The 20,817-nt window shown below is 55.9% G+C and overlaps 3 protein-coding genes across 7 annotated transcripts; 1 reads left to right on the forward strand and 2 right to left on the reverse strand.

The window, feature by feature from the left end:
* Positions 1-2,418: 2,418 nt before the first annotated feature.
* Positions 2,419-3,758, reverse strand: TOMM6 (translocase of outer mitochondrial membrane 6). Its single transcript, XM_079780624.1, has 3 exons — positions 3,523-3,758; positions 2,944-3,048; positions 2,419-2,729 (listed from the first exon to the last, which is right to left on the reverse strand). The coding sequence occupies exons 1-2, from the start codon at positions 3,648-3,650 to the stop codon at positions 2,952-2,954; spliced, it is 225 nt and encodes a 74-aa protein (XP_079636750.1). The 5' UTR covers positions 3,651-3,758; the 3' UTR covers positions 2,419-2,729; positions 2,944-2,951.
* On the reverse strand, positions 3,665-9,091 carry PRICKLE4 (prickle planar cell polarity protein 4; the record flags this gene model as incomplete). Its single annotated transcript, XM_079781643.1, is given in 14 exon segments — positions 3,665-4,257; positions 4,260-4,304; positions 4,307-4,378; positions 4,381-4,572; positions 5,026-5,084; positions 5,086-5,189; positions 5,193-5,228; positions 5,765-5,909; positions 5,911-5,966; positions 6,210-6,347; positions 7,044-7,151; positions 7,607-7,840; positions 8,414-8,528; positions 9,066-9,091. Coding segments are annotated over 14 exon segments (1,374 nt in total). The 3' UTR covers positions 3,665-4,213.
* On the forward strand, positions 4,521-18,786 carry FRS3 (fibroblast growth factor receptor substrate 3). Of its 5 annotated transcripts, XM_079780597.1 has the most exons (8): positions 10,070-10,292; positions 11,878-12,016; positions 12,992-13,080; positions 13,811-13,899; positions 14,022-14,208; positions 16,094-16,255; positions 17,047-17,204; positions 17,490-18,786. In XM_079780597.1, exons 5-8 carry the CDS (start codon positions 14,067-14,069, stop codon positions 18,402-18,404), a joined length of 1,377 nt encoding a protein of 458 aa, XP_079636723.1. In that variant the 5' UTR covers positions 10,070-10,292; positions 11,878-12,016; positions 12,992-13,080; positions 13,811-13,899; positions 14,022-14,066; the 3' UTR covers positions 18,405-18,786. The 5 variants fall into 5 exon arrangements, with proteins under 5 accessions (XP_079636721.1, XP_079636720.1, XP_079636722.1 ...); XM_079780595.1 differs by lacking the exons at positions 10,070-10,292; positions 13,811-13,899 and adding an exon at positions 4,521-4,850 and having other exon boundaries at positions 11,878-12,021; XM_079780594.1 differs by lacking the exon at positions 13,811-13,899 and having other exon boundaries at positions 10,065-10,292; positions 11,878-12,021.
* Positions 18,787-20,817: the final 2,031 nt, after the last annotated feature.

The raw sequence follows: 20,817 nt of genomic DNA on the forward strand, positions 1-20,817 counted from the left end.
CACATTGAATAATTGGGTCTCTCCGCTTAACTACTGGCTTAATTCGGTGAGGAGGTTCTATCTTTGGAGTAAACCTCCCACGGCCACTTAATTTTTTACCAGGTAACTATGTATCTCCCTGGTGGCTCACATTCTTTCAAGTCAGCACTACTGCTGACAGCGCCTTCCAAATACGACTGAGTTTAGTTTATATCTTCCACATTTAAGTTAACCATTCTCCTGGTCTAAGGCTTTGACTTTAACCACTGTACTCATTCAATCCACACATTGCCCTAAGTACACCATAGCTACTATAGCATTGAGGTGAATGGTCATTTTTGTAGGCTCTTTCCATACTTATTCTACTGGCAAGTTTCCATTTAAAATCTAAGTAAGTAGTGTAAGGAGATTTTCATAGTACTGTGTTATTAGCCAGGGCTGAAAACTGACAGGATGTAAAACTGATTTCCTTTGGGAAGAATTCTATGTGTTGGAATGGTGAAAGCAGCACTTTCATTCATAGAATGATTACTCACCACCATTTCTGAAATTGTAAATTTGGTAGCTTTATTTGCTAGTCTCATCACTTTGAGGAATTAAGCCAGTTTAAATAAAACTTTACCTTACCAGCATATGGCTTTACAAACCAACAGACAGTGAACACTATTACTTGAAGCTAAAACATTAATTTTTAAAAATAAGTTTAATTACAATTGACATACAATATAAAACATTAAATTGAGTGAAATTTCAATACTTTTGAAAGCTACCATATCTTAATTTTACTGGGTTTTGATTTTTTAAAATATATTTTATTGATTTTTTTACAGAGAGGGAGAGGGAGAGAGAGTTAGAAACATCGATGAGAGAAACATCAATCAGCTGCCTCCTGCACACCCCCTACTGGGGATGTGTCCCCAACCAAGGTACATGCCCTTGACTGGAATCAAACCTGGGACCCTTGAGTCCATAGGCCAACGCTCTATCCACTGAGCCAAACCAATTAGGATGTAAGTTTCACTGTTATAAAGAACAGGAGGTGTTCATACTGGTCTTAGCAGTGGCCTGACACAGGTGGAAAGGGGCTTAGACCTATGCTGTGGCATAAAAGTTTCCTTCCTGGTCACCATTTTGGGGTTGACGGCTTCAAACTTAAGCCTTGCTCTCATATATGTGACCCTTCCTCATCTTAACACCTGGTAAGATACAAATCTATCAAATCCTTTGTGGTCCCACTGTAGACTCTTAAAGGTTCATGGTTTCATGTTAAGCCAGCCACAGCCCTGAATTCACTGGCTCAAACTCCCTCCTTTTAACAAATGGGACCTATTAATACAAGGGAATAGTGCTTTTTAAAAGAAGTTATATTAAAAATCTAATTCTCAAACAGCTTTTTTTTTTTTTAATATATTTTACCGATTTTTTACAGAGAGGAAGGGAGAGGGATAGAGAGTTAGAAACATCGATGAGAGAGAAACACCGATCAGCTGCCTCCTGCACACCCCACACTGGGGATGTGCCCACAACGAAGGCTTGGCTGGAATTGAACCTGGGACCCTTCAGTCAGCAAGCCAACGCTCTATCCACTGAGCCAAACCGGTTTCGGCTCAAACAGCTTTCTTAATGAGATTTATGCCAGCAGGGTCAAGAGGAATTATTTTGTCTTATTTACCTTTGGTGAACAGGTTGCTAGAGACAACATCTGTCAACCATAACAATTAGACTACTGTGGTACATTTACACTGACCCTCCTTTCCCATTCATGTCCCTTATCCCATACCAGTTCCATTAAGAGACTTGGCAGAGAAAGCAGTATTTTTTTAAATGCCTAGTAGGAAAAAAGTTGTCAAGGGGAACGTGTCACTATCTCCACATCTCTCCTGCATGAGTCTTTCCAGGCCAGTTCATTACATATCCCATTTCCAAAGAACTCCAAACTGGACAGCGACACTACTGAGTTCCAGTGTCTTAAACATCTATTTCCTTGTGAAGGAAGCAGTTTTCTCAAGTAGACATGCTCACTTCAGTGCCCATAGCTCAGGCTTACTTAACACCTAGCCTCCACCTGCCGATCACTGCCCTTTCTACCAATAAATCCCATTCTCTTACAGCAACAATGCCTCCCTGGTGCCTGGAAAACCCACCTGGAGCATTAACATGCTATGCAACACCGAAAAGATTCTTCCCCTAGTAACGCTCACAAATGGAAATTCCTCAGTAAGCTTCATGCTATATTAACATCAATGAATGGTGGCTACAGTTTCCATTTCTTTTTTTCTTTTAATATGAAGCAATCCACCTCTGCCACAACCATGTTTGGGCTTGTTCCTATCTCATGTGTGAAATATAAATTATGTTTTTATGATTTTTGTAAATCAACTTTTTACACCTTGTTTTTGTAAGCTGAAGTTTCGTATTAAAAGAACAAAAATGGCTGTCTTTGTGTGCAGTCTTTATTTCAGATAATTGTTAAAATACCATCAGGTTATTCCTCAAGAAAGAGCAAAGATCACTCTCTACCAAAACTTAGGAATTATGTACAGAACTTTACAAAACAGAGGACAACACTTTAGCTGAAGCCTGACTGCTGACCAGAGAATGAATTCTGAGTACTCTTCGAAGGAAAGCAGGCAGGGAAGGGAAGGTAGCCATCTGTATCAAACCTCAGCTGCTATCAGGGAAAGTCTTGTGACAGTCACAGATCGGAGGCTCTGTTTGGAAGGTTCAAGTACATCTCGGATTCCATGTGTCTGCAATCAGACAACAGAACAGTAGGTGGCATGTAAAAGCACTGCAGGGAAATGGGTAGACTCAAATTCCTTCTAACAGGGAAACATATGTAACTAGGAAGCTGCCGAAGGTTTTACATCAAGTCTCCTATATTTTGTGAACAGCTGATAAAATTATTGCTTCTCCCTGCCTCTAGGACTCTTATGACACACAAGACAGTGGTTACCTGCTTACCTATTTGGCTACACCCCTGGCTGAGGTGCCATTAAGTCAATGTCACTCAAATTCCTGGCCAGCCAAACTCCTGCAGCGAAAAGTCCCAAATTGAGGATCAAGTTCCTGGAAAAAGAATTATTCTATTAACCTTGTGGCCATAGGCTTCCCACCGCCACCACCCTGGAAAAACCTCCCAGAGGCAAAACACTTTTAGATTGCAGGGCGGTGATCATTACACGGCAGCCTGTCCAAGACCCACACAGTTATTTAGACTTCGTGTCTGTCTAATAAGGGAAAGGTCAAATGCCAAGACCAATGAAACGCTCATCTAGGGCCGAAAAGCCCGTGTGTGTGGGCGCCTCCTCCTCCCGGGTCCACCCCACCCCCACCGCACCTCGGTCAGGGTAACTGAAAACATCGCTTTTGCTGCATCGGCACTCTCCGAGTCCAGGCCCTCAGCTAATCTCGGCCAGTCACGGAAAGGCCTAGATGCTAGCAGTCTGACCACCCGGAGGCGCCAGCCCGGGCGGAGGGAGAGGCCGCAGGGTATGTACTCGGAGGGGAGGGGCAGAGGGACCGGGCTTCGGGCTCGGTTACCTCCGGAAATCATTCCTATCGGTGGCGAAGCGGTAGACGCCCCGAAGCCAGTCTCCCACATTGTCTGGAATTTCTGCAGCTTCATTTGCGGAGCCGCCAGCGTTCACACCGATCCCGCTGGAAGCCATAGCAGCACCTCCACGCTCCGCAAGGCCTGACCACGAACGCTGCCCGCGCACGGGGATGACGCCATTTCCGGCGTCGTACTTCCGCCGGCTACCGGCCAACGGAGGGCGCCGCGGCTGGAGCGAGTCCGACCCCCTAGAGGTGGAACCCCGGGGCTGAGCGCCCACGTGCTCTGCGAGGGGAGGAGCCGGCTCGGCCCTGCGCTTCCAGGGTCCGGTCCCACCTCCCGCCCCCTCCCGGCCTCCGGCTCGCCCAGCCGTCACGTCACCCGCGGCCTCGGAGTGATCACTTCATTGGCTCAGGAGGATGCTGGGGATCCAGGTGCCCCAGCCTGTGGGGTCGCAGTAGGGGCTAGCTCAGCAGGGGCTGCGTAGCTTTGGGGAATGGGGCTCCCCAAGAAAGTCTCCATCAAAAGTCACCGAATGCGCGGGCTGAAGAGGAAGTACTCAGTTTGTCACCCGCCGCCTCTCCCAGGCGTGTCCCTGATTGCGTTCAGTCTAGGAGTCTCGGCCTCCGCCTTACAGATCACCCCTCCCCTCGACTCCCCCTGCCCCGGGCCGCGCCACTAGCACGTGGTGCAGTGCTTCCCGGAGGTGTCACTGTCACCGCTTGGGGGCGTCTCGGGGTCTGGCAGGGCCGGGGAAGGCGTTGACCTAAGGTTCTGAGTCAGAGGAAGAGGAGCAGGTGGGGCAAGGGACATCCTCCTTGGGATCAACGGACGTCTCCAGGGGCCCTGCTCTCGTCCTTTGGGTGCCTCAGCCTTGTCCCCAGCTCGGCACTCCGGCTCCCGCCGGGACCCAAGCCGCCGCCTCTGGGTTTCCGGACTGGAGCTGGCAGCCGCGGCGAAGACTGCTCCGGAGACGGTCGCAGAGGGTAGTGGAGCGCGGTCCCCTCCTTCAGCTCTGCCGAGCCCTGCCTCCCGGGCTCCGGCCGGGCCAGACAGGCCTTTCTCAGAGGCCGGCGTCTCACACCCCCAGACCCGGGCGGGGCGGCCCCCGCGTAGCTAGGCCCCGCCTCCCGCCCCGCCCCCGGGGGTGCGCAGGCCTCCGCGCGAGTCCTCTCCGGCTCCTCGCCCCTCCCCGCCTCCGCCCACCAGGGGGCGGCAGCATCCCCAGTCCCGGAGTGAGTCCCGCGCCGCAACCTCACCCGCGGCGCGGGATGGGCTCTGGAGGCCCCCGGAGTGCTCCGGCCAGGGATGCGTGGTGAGAGCTGCGGGCCCCGAAGCTCGGGTTTGGGGGTGCGGTTGGAGGACGGGGGCGCTGCTGGAGGGACGGGACGGCGTGGGACCGGGGCGAGGGCCCCAGCCCGGGAGAGCTCCCTCTGCCCAGCCCAAGCCGCTGCCCACTTCCCCTTCGATCTGCACCTTTCCTCCCTTACCGAGGGACGGCCTTCCTTCCCGTGTCGCGGCCAGGCTCCAGCCGGCATCCGAATAGCGACTCAGAGCAGCTGGGGCAGCAAGGGCCGCCCCCCGGCAGGGCACAGCGTCCTCCGCCCCAGGGCCCGGCGCAGTCCTGGCAGCAGAAGTGGTTCTCGTGCCAGCGTCATCCCTCCGCCTCGGTGCAGCGCCGGGAGAAGATCGGCGGGGAGAGGGAGTGGGGACCGGCTCATTCATTCATTCATTCATTCACTCATTCATTTCATCCAGTAACCACGCCTTATAGCCAGTTAACGCTACAGCACGTCCACAGACATTCTCATTTGATCTACTCAACCACTCTCCGACGCAGGGAGGGCTGATTGGCTTAGCCGGATCCCCAGCTAGCAGGTGGCACAGCCCGAAGTGGGGAAGTGGGACCCAGGGTTCCGCGCTCACATTATGCTAACTCAAGGGAGTTTCTTGCATGATAAGGCACAGCACTGGGCACCTAGAACACTGATGGGAACGTCTGTCCAAGAGTCCCTGCTCCAGAGAAACTGTCAATCCCAGGAAATATGGGGGACACTGCAGTGAGGGAGGATGCAAAGGGTCCCCCATGCCCAGAGCTCAAGTCGGAGCAAGGGAAACACAAAGGTCCTAGGCTGTGCCTCTTCGCCCCACTCCATTCCCTGATCCTGGGGGAGATTCCCTACATCCTGCCACGTTGGACCCTGAACAGACCTCCACTCAGAGCTGTACCTGGTCACAGGCCCGGGGGCGTGGCCTCAGCGGCTCAGCCCGATGACGGCCGCAGTAGAGGTGCCCGTCGCGGTAGCAGTAGATGCGGTGTGTCAGGGCCTGGCCACAGGCCTGGCAAGCACAGCAAGCCTGGTGCCAGCAGCGCGGCTCCTGCCCTGGCTGCAAACACTCCGTATTCCCCTGGCCTCGGGCGCTCCCTGCACTGCCAGGCGGGGTGCTGGCTGGTCAGAGGCACCACCACCCTCCTGGCTCTTCCATCCCAACCCCACCTCCACTGCAGGCTCACCAAGCACCCCCAAACTTGGTTTCTCTTGAAGTTTGCCATACTGTCAATCCCCAAACCCTTTTCTCACCAGAGTCTCAGAAGCTAGCTCCTTCTGCAGAATTGAGAGGGCAAAGAGTGGAGGAAGGGGAATATGGGGGGGGGGGTGGTAATACTACATACCTTTTCACAGGTGCATTCTTCGAGCTTGGGAGGCATCAGGCACGCCACCCCCTGTCCCAGGGCCTCCCGCCTCCGCTGGACACAGAAGAGCCGGAGCTCAGCCAGCTCCTCCTCCCCAAGCGCCAGGCAGTATCGCTCCTGCAGAAACAGGTTCCACTGTGACCAGGAGAGCCCCAGCAGGCAAGGTTGAAGCTTGAGTGGAGAAGGCTTAGCTGCTGGTGGGTCAAAGGAAGGTTGTAGAACCTCAGGGAGGTGTCAGTGGTAACAGCCTAGAAGGGCATTGGGATGGAAAGGGAAAGAGGGACAGGGACAAGAGTGCCAGTAAACCCACCTCAGTCTTACTCTCCCCCTCCCCCAGGGACGGCATCACTCAGCTCTGGCACAGCACTTAGCCCTGTCCCCACATATTTAGGTGCTTGCTCCCAATGAACCATAGATATAGCTCAATATTACTTCCCATGGTGTTTGCCCTACTTAGTCCATATTCTCCTGTCTTGCCTACCCAACTGATTATAAGCCTTTAGACCGGGCACACATAGGGTCTCAATAAATACTTAACCATACTCCCTACATTTGTACATTCCATTATTTGTTTCAAAAGTCGTTCATGTCCATTTTCTCATTTGCTCTTCAACTAAGCATTGTGGCAGGCAGTACGGCCATCATCTAGATCATTGTACCATTATGTAGATGTGAAAACTCAGGCTGAGATTGGGGGGATGACTTCTCCCAGTTAGTGGCATAGCTAGGCCTTAAATCCATGTTCCCTGACTTCTGGACCAAGGTTCTTCCACAGAATGTAAAAAGAGGGAAGCTGGGGAGAGGGAGACCCACATCGCTGTCCTGTGGAGGGAGCAGCTGCAGGAGCGTCCGGAGCCCAGGCCAGTTGGGGGCTCGGTTGGTGTCCAGGCCAAGGAGCCCCAGGCTCAGAACTTCAGGATCCTGAGGAGACACAGCAGCGGATGAGGAGTGGAGCTAGGTTTTCCCTCTTCCCTCCCCTTCTCATTGCCACCTCCTCTCCAATCTGGAGCAACAGTCAAGCACACACATACACACATCCCTTTTGGACAATCAACTTTAAGATCACCAGGGCAGCTGATTGATGGAGGGTGGGGAGGCCTCACACCTCAAAACAGCTTCCCTTCATATGCTTAAAATCACCCCCTTCAGGTTTGCTTTAACAACACAGACCCCTTGGAGAGGTAATGTGTATTCATGTGAACATATTTAAAGTCAAACCCTCATGTCCTGGGTGGGGGAGGGAGGGCGGGGCTGTAGAAACGGATTCCTGCAAAGAGGAGAGGGCATTTCGCCTTTCTGGTGAGCCTTGGGCAGACTGGACCCTCCTTCCCCACCTCCATAGCCTTAACTCCCACCATTCCTTGTTGCGTACTTACCAGGCCCGTGGGCTTGCCTCCTCCCCACTCCCAGCCGTGGGCTTGAGCCGGGTGACAGGACCAGGAAGCCCTTCTCAGCCTCTCCAGCCCATGGCTGTTCTTCCCCCGAGCTCCAGAAGTACAACCAGTGCCCCAAGATTGAGCACTTGTTTCTCTCTGCCCCCGGTGCCTCTCGCAGCTTCTCGTCTGGTCTATGAGCTCCTCCAGGACACAGGGAAATCTCGTGTTTCTAGCCTCTTATCTATAGCAGCCATTTCTCTGGACAATTCTAAGCGCATCTCTTCAGCCCTCCTCGGGGCAAGCCCTGGAATGACCACAGCATCTCGGGGGTGGGAGGCAACTACTGAAGTGGAAAAGGGGTGGGCCCTGCCTGCAAGGAGCTCCAAGTCTAGTGCAGGCGTCCTCAAACTACGGCCCGCGGGCCACATGCGGGTGTTTTTGCCGTTTTGTTTTTTTACTTCAAAATAAGGTATGTGCAGTGTGCATAGGAATTTGTTCATAGTTTTTTTTAAACTATAGTCCGGCCCTCCAACGGTCTGAGGGACAGTGAACTGGGCCCCTGTTTAAAAAGTTTGAGGACCCCTGGTCTAGTGGGTAAGGCAGAGACGAAGCCCGGCAGAAGGGGGCTAGAGCTCTAGGCAGGTAGACACAGCACCACAGGGAAAGAAACAGCCAGCGCTAACTTTTCTGTTTACTCCGTGCCAGGGGCTATTCTAGCATTTTACATCCTTTACTCCACCCTCACAACAGTTGGATGAAGTAGTTTCTATTATCCCATTTTTAGGCTGAAACAAACAGGTTCATTACCTTGCCCACGTCACACTGGAAGACTAAGGGGAGCTTTAGGAGGTTTCCTGTGCGAGCTGAGATGGATTCTGACTGGCAGCGGGGCACAGGAGGGCCATCACCAAATCCCTGGCCTCTAGAAGAGGAGGTGGGAACAGGGTTTGGACTCTAAGAGTTATACTGCTTCCCAGCCCACAGCCCCCCTCTGCACCCCCTTTCAGAGGTCCTGTGCCACCCTTCCCAGCTCCCTGGCTCCGCACCCACCCGCTTCCTTCCCCGTCTGTCCCTCAGGTCAGGTTTCCTGTGGAAGGCAGCCAGGGTGGGCCATTCACACTCTGGGCCAGGAGCAGCCACTTTCCCTAACAGCTGTGCCCCTGCTCCAGGCAGCAAGAGGTGCTTGGGGGAGGGGGGCCCACAGGAAAAGGGGGTACATCTGGGGTCCCAGGGAGACTCTACCCTCTCTTCCAGGTTAGTTCTAGTTTGTATGAATTGTCCCACACAGACAATGCTCACAAGTCAGCTCTCGCCCCTCACCCTTCAATCCCCTTCAAAGGCAGCCTAACTCCACCTCCGCTTAGCACTGGACCCCACCTTTCTAACATGCTGATTCGTTGCAGAATTCCCCTCCCCCTGCCCCCTTAGACAAGGGACAAGGCTGAACCCCCTCTCTCACCTGCGCGCAGGTGCAACCAGGCTCATGGAGTTCGCCCTTCCCAACCCACCCCGCCCTAAAGGGCAGAGCCTGAACGGCCCTATAGTCTGGGGAGGTAAAGGGATGGGATGGTTTCCCGGACAGTGAGGGGGAGAAGAGGAGAAGTGTCCAGTCCCGCCAAATACCCTCTGGATAGATGCCCCAAGTTTTTTCTCAGACCTCGCGGGGCCCACATTGGAGGCAGACAGCGCAGTGTGGTGCGCAGGCAGCTGGGGTTCCCAGTGTGGCTGCTGGGCGGTTAGCGAAGAGGCGGGATCTGCTGGGGACTCGCCCTCGCGGCGCCGGTGTCTGGGCCGTTCGGGACGCACCCGCCGTCGCGTTCCCCTCCCGGAGTCCCCACCCCGAGGCGCAGCCCCGCCGCCTCCCGCCCGGGAGCCCGGCCCCCCCCTCCCACGCCCTCCCAGGCTGGCCGAGCTGGACGGCGCGGGAAGGGGTCGGGGCTCAGGAAGGCTTTTGTGAGATCCGGGTGGGAAGTGTGCAGGCTCCGCTCCCCCGCCCCCACTACCCTGGGCTCCGTGCCGGCCTCGTGCCCCTGTGGGCGCCGAGCAGACCGGGGAACCTCGTTTATGCCGGGTCCTCGGCCTCTCGCCGAACAGAACGCCTTACCAAGCACGCAGATCCCCCCAAACCTCCCTCAGGTTTTCTAGCCCCGCCCCTCTCTGTGTCCCCCCCGCAGGACCTCCCCCTTCTCCCCAGTGGTCCCTCCGCCCCTTCCCCTTTCTCGGTCTCTTGCCAGAGTCCCTGGTACTGCCCTTCTCTCTGCCACCCCTTCAGACCCCTCCCCGATCTTCCGTGTTTCTCCTTCCACCTCGAGTCCCTTTCTGCTCGGGGTAGTGGAACCCCTGGTCCCACCTCCGTCCCCTCAGCCCCGCCCCCGCACCAGGCTCCGCCCCATCTCTCCCGGGCCCCGCCCCCAGGAGCGCTCAGCCGCTGGCCTGGAGCGCCCTCTGGCGTGTGCGCATGCTCCCTGCTCCCACTGCAAAGTCCTCCAAAGGGACCTTCTAGGCTGCGCGCCGGCCGCCCCGAGCGGGTCCGCCCGCCCGCAGCGTCTCGTTGGTGCCGCCGGTGACCTCCGACCCCGTGACCGCGGGGTGGGGCTGGGCAGGGAGATCTTAGCTCCGGGCGGGCGGCGGCTGCTGCAGCGGCACCCGGGAGCGGGGCCCGGCGCCGCCGGGGCCGCGGGGCGATGTGAGTCGGGGCGGGCGGGGCGGGGACGTGGCGGCTCCAGCGAGGCCGCACCGCGCTGCAGTCTCCGCTCCCGTCCGCGGCGGACCGGCGTATGGCGGAGCCCAGGGCTGGGGGCGGGGGTGCAGGGACGGCGCGCGGCCCGACCGCCCCCATTCCTTCCTGGAATCAACTGGGGTTCCCAGTCTAGAAATCCCCCTGACAACCCCGCAACCTAAATTCTTCTCACTCCTCAGAACCACCCCACCCCCACCCGACACACCTTCGCACGTCCTGGTGCCCTCGGAACCCCTCATCCTGCGAATTTCCCGCACGCCCACATTCTCTCCTGGATGCCCCCCCATGCTTCCGCCGCCCTGAGATTCCTCTGATCCGTCATACCCCTCCCCATTCTCCTTGCACCATATTCAACTCCAGAAAACTGCCCACGTCTCCCCAGTCCTCAAATGTATTTTGACTCCTCATAACCCCCTCTTAGCTCCGTGCCCCATGCAAACCTATCCCGGACCAGAACTCCCTTCTCCTGTCCCATCCAATGTAATGCCCCTCATTGGGCTGTCATCATATGTATCTTAAAGAGAAGGACAGAAAAGGTGCAACAGCCTCCCCCATCTTGCACCCTATAGTTAGTTCTTGGTTTCACCCCCAGACTCCTTGTGATGGCTCAAGCCCCAATATTTTCCCCAGCCCCTGCCCCAGCTCTAGGCTGTGCACACCTCCCTCAGCCTGCTACCACTTTCCAAAGAAAAAAGCCAGACCAGGAGGGTGGGGTCTTTTCACCTGCAAAGTTTTCCAAGCATATTGAGTACAAGAGGCCCTAGGAAATGATCGTGTTTTTCCAGGAAGGAAGGTGGGATTTCAAGAGTCTCCAGGGTCCTGTCCTGTCAGCTTGTCTACTTGGGGCTCAGATCCCTGAAATTTTGGTTTATTGTTAGCATTTGTATTAACATTTTAGGCCTTTCAGAGCTTGGAGAACAGAAAAAAAATCTATCAAGCTTTCAAATATGAGATTGTCATGAAAGAGGAAAGTTTTAGTGATATTTGTCCTACATACTTACTTCTAGAGGTTATTTACACTGGAAGCGCCACAGTTTACAAATATTTCCCTTTAAAACTAAAGCCTTGGGGTGGGAGTTGGGGTGGGTGGTGGTGGGACTGACTTGGCGGTCTCCTAGTAGCAGCAAAACGTCTAGAATATTAGTTTCCTGAATCTTAAGCCAGTGCTCTTTCCTGTACGTCATAGTGTCTTTTTGAGAAAGCTCTTTGTCAAGTTCTCGGCAAAGGTAAGGTGGTGGTTTTGGTGTTGGTTGTAACAGGATTCACATGGAGTCTGGCGGCCACTTAAAAGGTCTCGGGCTGCCTCAGACTTCAAACCCATTGATACGAGGAGAGTATCCTTCCCAGAGCTTATGGCGCTCAGGATTTGTGGTCCCTTTGCCCTTGATCTTGCTTTATCCATTGGTGATTTGGTCCCACTGGGACCTGGAACAGATACCCAGGTGGGATGGACTGACAGCAAGTCAATCTCTTTAACAATTGCTGAGGGTGAATGTTTCCACTAACCGGTGGTCTCTGTCTCTTATGCTAGGTGAGCCCCAGGCGTGTCCCGGAGGGATCCAGGTGACTTCTCTGCAGACTGCTTGCCATGATGCCCCACCAGGAACAGGGGGAATAACGTGTGGGCCCTCCCCCATGCCCCTCCCAGAGTCAGTTTCCCGATGGCCTAGGTGAGGTGAGAGCTATATATAGGAGCCACTTTCCTAGAGTTTCCCAAATTGGGAGGAATGGAGGGTGCAGGTCAGGCTTGTTCAAAGCTTTATACATTCAGTGGGATATCTAATCTTACAGATGGATTTCTGGTATCAAGTTGCAACTCCTTAACTTCTGGTTGGAATCAGTCCATGTGTTTGCATGCTCCCTTAGGTCACTCAGACCTGGTGGTAGGTATCCCCTCCACCTTAGGCGCAGTCCTACGATGGTGACATACAATCCGAGCGCCTTATCTTGGAGGGATACGCCAAGATTGTGTTTCCCCTTTGACCAAAAGCAAATCCAGCATGTGTTTTTCTAATCAAGTTTATAAAAAGAGTGCTGTTTTAAATGTTCAATCCTCCGAGTGTATCTTTTGACCATAATGTAGCACCTCAAATGAAAAGAACATCAAAACGGTAAAGTTGAGATGGATGTTGGGATGATGGTAAGGGAGGAAAGAGGATTGGGATGATATGGGAAGAACGAGATGGAAAAGGAGGAAAGTATAGGCCAAAGTGTCTGGGACTCCCAAATTAATTTCTTTGCTGAATTTGGATGAGGCTCAAGGCCAGTACCCAACTCCTGATGCAAATCACTTCTGGGTTTCTACTTGTTTCATGTTTTTCTTGGTGCCCAGGCCTCCCTTCACTGTCATTCCATCGGCCAAAATCCTATATACTTCTCAAGGTCTAGATCAAATGATATGTGTGAGAAGCACTTTCCATCCCCCCATTAGCATTAATCTTTAACATATCCTAACTTGAGTTAATGTTTATCCAGTGTGTGTCTGGGCCTGGGTTGAGAGTGGGAATTTCTTGAGGGAGGGCCTATGTCCTACAGTCCCGTGGGCAGAGGAGGTGGTCACAGTGAGATGGCTCTGCCCGAGTTCCCTAGAGCAGGGCCGCTAGGAGCTGACCTTGATGGCTTTCTTATCCCTATGCTTTCCGTAGGGTGGGCTGGCTGCTCTGACACCATGGGGAGCTGCTGCAGCTGCCTGAATAGAGACAGCATCCCAGACAACCACCCCACCAAGTTCAAGGTACCCACAGCCCCCCTCTCCTGAGTGCCCACCAGGGCCTGCTGGTCTTCGGCCCCGAGCGGTGGCGTTGCCTCAGCCTCCCCAGAGAAGGGGGAGTGACAGGCTGAGGCTGTGGGCTCGTTAAGACTTCCTGAGAGCAGGGCCTCTGAGGAAAAGGAGCCCAGGCCACTGTTGTGTGTTTGGCTCTTGGTGCCACCGAGAATGAAGAAATGCGGTAACGCAGTCGTAGCAGAGGTGGTGCTTTTAGATTATTCAGTCCGGTCAGTATATCTTCGTAACATTACACATACCTTTTTTGGACAAAACAACAAAAGCCTGTACTGGTGAGTTAATATGTATGAAGTATTTAAGACAGTGCTTAACACATGGCAATCACTATGTTAGTGTTGCTGAGAAGGCCAGGCCCAATGGACCTGTGCACCCCTGGTCCCTCCCACCTTTCAAGTAGTGGAGCCCCTCCTGTTGAAGCATGGTTTCTCCTGCTCACCACCAGAGGGCGCCCTCAGCAAGGTCCTAGCGTTGGGGAGGTGGTGGAGGCAGTATGTATTTGTTCTGCCTTGGGCTTGACTCTCCCAGGGTCTTGAGATTTTGAACTTACAATCGAACACCTTCTTCCATTAACATCTGGTCCTTGGGTACTAAGCCATGGACCATCTGGGGTCATCTAATCTTGGTCGTCCAACCGTCTGACTATGGAGGTTAACTGACCACCCCTCCACTCACTGTGCAGATGACAAACCGAGGCCTAGAGAACTGTTGTGGGTCAGTGGCACTGAGTAATCATGTGGCTGGCACTCTGGAGAGGTTGTGGTGAGTCAGGTGAGCCCCTCGGTTCCCAGCTGTAGCCCTGCATCTTCAGCCTGCCGGTCTCCCAATGGCTCAGGGACCCAGACACCCCCTTGTTGGACTCACTCATTGACCCTCTGCCTCCTGCTCCCCAGGTGACGAATGTGGATGATGAGGGGGTGGAGCTGGGCTCCGGGGTGATGGAGCTGACCCAGAGCGAGCTGGTGCTTCACCTGCATCGGCGGGAGGCTGTCCGCTGGCCGTACCTTTGCCTGCGGCGCTATGGCTATGATTCCAACCTCTTCTCCTTTGAGAGTGGCCGCCGGTGTCAGACGGGCCAGGGTGAGTACCAGCCCCTGCCCCATGCTCACGAGGGCTTGTGCACCTGGGCCCGGTGCTAGGGCTGGAAGTCGCAGCTCAGACTCGGCAGGTATTGCCCAGCGAGGGGAAGGCTCATGGCCAGGAGCACCGGCATGTTAATGCAGAGCTACATGGACTCCCAGGCCAGTGCTCTTTCACTTCGCTCTGGCAGGGACCCTTTGTGGGGAGGAGCTGGTGCTCCGAGACCAGAGGCTGCTTGGGAAAAGCAGCTGATTCCTCCTCCCTCTGCTACTCCAGTTTCAAGGGTCCCTGAGTAGGAAGGAACTTTCTTCTGAGCCCCCCGCTCATGTACCCTTGAGCCCGTGAGTAATGAAAAGCCAGGCAGGAAGCTCTGCCATCCTCAGGGCTCTGTGGCTCGGTAATGATGGATTTGGGTAGGTAGGTCTCTTGGGTCCCGGTGTACAAAGTAACCCTCAAGCGGTTATCCCTCATCACCTGTGAGCAATGGAGTGTGATATATACTTCCTTCTTCCCCTTCCTCCCTGTAGCCAGAGGTCAGGGTGTGGTGGGTTGTCCATGAGGTCAAGGCTGCAGCTCTCCGTGGCTCTTTGAAGCAGTGGTGTGGTCTGGGCTCTCTTTCAGGGTTCAGATAGAAGCTCTCCAGGAGTCCTGCTGGGACCACGGTAAATGCAGTTGGGGTTGTGACTATGCAGAGGTGAAACGATCGAGCTGCTCTTATGGCTGCCAGCAGACAGTGCGTCTCCGAGGTTGTATTGGCTGGGGGAGCCGCCTTCCCTCGGCATCTGACCTTGGAGCTCCTGAGGCAGAGGCGTTAACACTGACTGAGCAGACAGCAGGGAAGAAGGTGGTGTTCAGTCCATACTTGGGATTCTGGAAGGGCTGCCCTAGGCCCCAGCACAGGGTTTTCCCCGAACTTCCGGCTTTCCAGGCCTTCTTTAGCCCTCGACATGGCTTGCCAGTATAGTATTTTTTCTCTTCCTCCATCCTTCCTGTCCCATTCCTGCAAACCTCAGATATCCCATATCCCAGCCTAGCTTTATCTATCTCTGTTGTGGATACACACACACCCCAAGTAGCCCCCCGTGAGTCCTGGGCCCCACTGTCACGTCAGTGCAGAATCCCAGACTGGCACAACATCCCGAGGGCAACTTCGGATCCCCTGAGTCACAGGTGCTCAGCCCCTCCTGCTGACCCCGGGACTTTGGGTTCCTGTATTCGAGTCTGAGAGGCCATGAGGCGGCTGCTTGGAGGAGCCACACGATCGCTGTGCTGTTTGTCCTTCAGCGAGTCAGCCATCCTTTCTGCACCAGAATTTAAGCTCCGTGCGGTCAGGGACCTATACACAGTAGATGTTCTCTCTGGCCAGGATCTGGGCTACGTACCCAGTGAAGAAGCAGTGATAGGACAGACTCTCTACCCTCAAAGAGCTTTGGGCTGTTGGTCATGGGGCTGAGGGCTGGTACCCTGGGTGGAGCTCATTTTCTGGGGAGCCAGGGGTATAGGCAGAGGGAGATGGGGCAGCATGTGAGGAGTGGTCACTGATCTGATACTACCCTTCTCAGTTTGATTTTTACTTCTCTTCCCCTCACCTCTGTGCACATACATCCTTATGAAATGACTTAACCTCAGAGGAGTATAGCTCAAGTATTAGATCTCAGGATGGTAACAGCTAGTGGGAGGGCAAGGGAAGGCACGTGAGCCCAGCTCCGCCCGTTTTAGAATGTGCTGGGGAGAGTGTTCCTGAGGAGGGGCTCTTCGCATCCCCGCAGGCCTGGAGTGGCACTTAGAGACGTCTCCTGAGCTTTGTGCAGCGGGTTAGCCTCTGTGGCCCTTCCCTGTGGGGCACAGGATCAGAGGAGCCTCATTTCTTCCTCTCCTGCTTCAGGGATATTTGCTTTCAAGTGCTCCCGGGCCGAGGAGATCTTCAACCTCCTTCAGGATCTGATGCAGTGCAACAGCATCAACGTGATGGAAGAGCCGGTCATCATCACCCGCAACAGCCACCCGGCCGAGCTCGACCTCCCGCGGGCCCCGCAGCCTCCCAACGGTGAGGAGACCCCATCCTCGCCCCCCCCCCAGCACACATGCACACACACGTGTGCACCCACATGCATGCACACACACGTACACACAGAAGCACAGGCCCAGGAAGCACCAGTGTGGGAGGCCCGAGTCAGACAGGTAGGTGGGGGATGGCTGGGAGCCGACCGCCATCAGAACCACTCGGGGATGGGTGAGGCCTGGCCTGGGCCAGTCGGGTGACTCCAGCTGAGCCTGGGGAGTCCTGGAACTTTTATCGACGGATGGTCAGGGTGCAGACGTTGGGTTTCCATGGAAACAGCAGTCTGGAGCTTCTTTGCTTCCTTCCTTCCATCTACTGGGTCACCCCCGTATACCTTTCCTGATGGATGGTGCAGGCATCTCTACCCATGACCAGTTTCCGGAGAGGTTGTCACAGCGGCTGCTGGTTCATTCACTGAGTCTGCACTGAGCACCTGCTCTGTGTGCTGCCTCCATGGCTGGCGGGTGGGGGCAGGAAAATGGAAACAGTCCTGCTTCCCAGGAGCTGCCCTGGAGCTCTTTGGCAGAGCTAGAACGAGGCAAAGGGACAGTCCAGTGATGACCAGTGTTTTAGGGAAGGATGTGAGCGGGAAGTTATGGCATTCAAGCTGAGCTTTGAGGGAAAAGATGTGAAGAACAGAGAGGTGAAAGGTCATGGGGACTGCTGGTTCATGTGGCTGATTACTTTGGAGGTCTGGGGAGGAGTCCCAGGATGCTGCACACGCGGTTGCAGTGGTTTAAGGACCCTTCACCTGGGCTTGTCTTCTCTGTCCCCAGCTCTAGGCTACAGTGTCTCCAGCTTCTCCAATGGCTTCCCTGGATGCCCAGGAGAGGGCCCAAGATTCTCAGCACCCCGGCGCCCCTCCACAAGTAGCCTTCGACACCCCTCACTTGGAGAGGAGTCCACCCATGCCCTCATTGCCCCCGATGAGCAGGTGAGCAAGCAGCTGACCCACCCCTCTCTCCTGGTCTGGGTGGGTACGGAGGTCAGGAAATATGGCGCCTTCTCCCAGTAAGAATCATGGCGGGAAGAAAATCTATAGGGTCCCTGCCGGTTCCCAGAAGGGAGGCAGCTGCCCTGGGAGGTTTGGAGGACAAGGAAGAGGAGAAAACTCTAGCTCTTTCCCCTCTGCATCTCGTCTCTCACCCTCCTGTCCCTTCTGCTCTCCTTCCTCCCTGCCCTTGGACCTCCCTGCCTCATTTGGACTCCTTCCCCCCAGTCCCACACTTACGTCAACACGCCGGCCAGCGAGGATGACCACCGCCGGAGCCGGCACTGCCTGCAGCCGCTGCCCGAGGGGCGGGCCCCCTTCCCCCCACGGGCCCCGGGCCCTGACCAGCGGGACCCGCAGGTGTTCTGGCAGCCGGGCCAGGTGAAGTTCGTGTTGGGTCCCACTCCTGCTCGGCAGCGGCACATGATGAAGTGCCAGGGTGTCTGCCCCAGCCTTCGTGACCCCCCTCACCACAACAACAACGAGGGCCCTTCCGAGTGCCCGGCCCAGCCCAAGTGCACCTACGAGAATGTCAGCGGGGGGCTGAGGCCGGGGGCCAGCTGGAGACTGAGCCCCGAGGAGCCAGGCTGGAATGGCCTTGCCCACCGCCGGGCTGCCCTGCTGCACTATGAGAACCTGCCCTCCCTGCCCCCCGTGTGGGAGAGCCGTGCCCAGCAACTGGGGGAGGAGGCCGGGGATGACGGGGACTCCAGGGACGGGCTCACACCCTCCTCCAATGGCTTCCCCGACGGCGAGGAGGACGAGACCCCCCTGCAGAAGCCCACCAGCACCCGTGCCGCCCTCCGCAGCCACAGCAGCTTCCCTGTGCCCCTGACGCGCTGCCGAGGCTCCCCCAGGGTCTTCAACTTCGATTTCCGCCGGCCGGGCCCCGAGCCCCCGCGGCAGCTCAACTACATCCAGGTGGAGCTGAAGGGCTGGGGTGGAGACCACCCCAAGGGGCCCCAGAACCCCACAGCCCCCCAGACCCCCGTGCCCACCACCCACCCTGCCCGCAGCTCAGACTCCTACGCCGTGATTGACCTCAAAAAGACCGTGGCCATGTCCAACCTGCAGAGGGCTCTGCCCCGGGACGATGGCACCGCCCGGAAGACCCGGCACAACAGCACTGACCTGCCTCTGTAGGGACTCCGCCCACGCTCCTGTCCTCCGAACCCACACACCAGAGTTCAGGGGTGCTTTGCAGAAGGGCACAGAGGTGGGGCCAGATGCTTCCCTGCGCTGGCCGGAGTCCCCAGAGATACCAGCCACTGAGTGGCCTGGTCTCCCAGCGGAAGAGGAGGGTGACCAGGTGAGGAGGGAGCCACGCTGTAAACTGTGAAGGGTCCTGTGACTGCATTTAGCGCCCTCCCGTTACGTCCATTCGTCTTGTCTGTCATCTGTGTATTTTTTTGGTTGAAATTTTGAAACATTTTGTACCTGTTGATTTTATTTATCAGTTTATTTTTCTATTGTTTCAAATGTAATTTAACATATTTATTATTAATATAATTATTTTTAAATTCTGGCTTGGTGAACGATGTCAGAGGACGTCTTTTCTGGCGTGGTTCCGGGGCAGGAGAGGAGGCCTGAGAGGTGGGGCTTCGCGCAGGCCCGTTCGGGTGGTGGCGGTTTCTGTGACAAGTGTCTGACCATTCCCTTTCTCTTCCAAGAAGCCTCTCCCAGAACTTAGAGTTGCAGGCGATGGGTGCTCCGTCTAAGTGCCGGCACTGGGGTCCTTGAGGCAAGAAGGGGGCTTGTAGGGAACACTGCCTCCGGGAGATAAAGCCGGGCCCTCAGGTGCGCAGTGGCTGGTGGGGGAGGGGAGGGCTCTACCACATTCTCCTTCTGGAACCCTCACTGATCTGCCGTCTGCTCCCCGGTCGGGGCAGTAGGTACCGTTCTCCTTTAACACCTGGGCCCGAAGGTGGACCCTGGGTCCTCTTCCGGCGCCCCAGCATGGCTGGGCCAAGGCTGCAACCTGACTGAGCCCAGGAATAGCAAAAGGGGAAAGCACAGTGTGATGTGTAACTAAACAATCTGGCTCGCAAAGGGTCGCTCTCCCAGAGAACTGTCCCCCAGGAATGGACTCCCTGGGACGCCTCTGCCCTCCCACAGGGTGGGCCCTGGCAGAGCCTGCATGTGAACACGTGCCAGGAAGCCCAGGGTCTGCGCAGGCTGCACACGCCACCCGCCCGGTGCTGCTGCTGCGGGGGCTCCTTCCGGTCCGAGGCTGCCTCTCTCCTCTTCCTCCTCTCGCTGGCCTCCCTGCGTCCCAGACTCCGTTTCTATCCCAAGCCCCTGATGGTTCATCTGAAGGAAACCCAGGGTCTAATAGCCACTAGGGCCCAGGGGAGGAGTGGGAGCAAGGTTTGTGCAAGACTTGGGGACCAGCCTTCTCATCTCTGGTCACTGTGGCCCCTCTGTCCTACAGAGGCCTGTCCTCACCAAGGAGACAGGCGAGGCCCATCGACTCCCTCCCCTCCTCCTGCCCCAGACACCACAGCCCCGGCCTCAATTCTAAGAGCTCCTTTTCCTCTGGACGGGCATTGAGCTAATGAGCTTTGAGACCCCCTCCCTGACTTTGGGTGTCCTGTGAAATGACTGAAGAGAACTGACCATGACAGGATGTGAAGAGGCCCTTCCGCTGGGGCCCAGTAGGGGCCCAGGGTGCAGCTGCTGCACCCCCAGAGCTGGCACCAAACCCTCCTCTACATCCTTTTGATCTCTGGACCAGAGGATCGCCGCTGCAGGCTGGATTCGTTGCCTACTTCCCACAGTGCATAGGGGCATGCTGTCCTCTCTGCAGCTCAGCCAGGCGCTCAGCCCTGCTTCCTCCAGGTCCTCCCACACTACCCCCGCTCCTCAGCCTCCACAGCTGGGAGTGCTGGTCTCCCCAAACTGGAGAGCCAAGATGGGGGACAGTATGGCCGTGCCAGTGACTCAGTTTGCTCAGGCTCCCCACATGGACACTGGTGGGGGAGCCAGAGGCTGGGCTCTGGCTCTGACTCGGCTCTTATCTCTGCTCTCTTGAGCATTTGCTTACCTCATATGGGCCTTGGCTTTTGCACTTGGAAAGCATGGAGCTGGTTGTGAGACGTGGCCAGTGAGATGATGAACACGACACCACTTTGGAAAGCAGACGGATGGGGCAAGCTGTTAACCACCCAGCTGTTCCCGAGGGAAAACAGCTGGAAGTCCCAGCGCCTGGCTTCCCGGACCTCAGGCTTGGTGCTGCTCCTTTGCTGAGCAGTGCAAGAAAGGGACTCATTCTCTGGGGTGGCCAGATCCTGGCCAGACCCCTGAAGATCCCCCAGAGCAAATCAGAATTGCTTTATTGCACATATTTGTGGGGCATGAAGGGGGTGTCCAGACACGTGTCCCAGGAATTGCTCCCCCCGCCCAGGGTGGCCGCCAGCCTTCCCTGTCCCCTCCGCAGATCCCTGCCTCTGACCCACGAGGCCTGCTGCAGGAATTTTCCTCTGGTGGGTGGGTGGATGGTTTCCTGGTAGGAAGGGGCGGTGGGAGCCATGCCCAGGAGGGTGACCACTGTGTCTGA

The sequence above is a fragment of the Cnephaeus nilssonii genome, assembly GCF_951640355.1.
Source record: "Cnephaeus nilssonii genome assembly, chromosome: 9".
In the NCBI taxonomy this organism is placed as follows: domain Eukaryota; kingdom Metazoa; phylum Chordata; class Mammalia; order Chiroptera; family Vespertilionidae; genus Cnephaeus; species Cnephaeus nilssonii.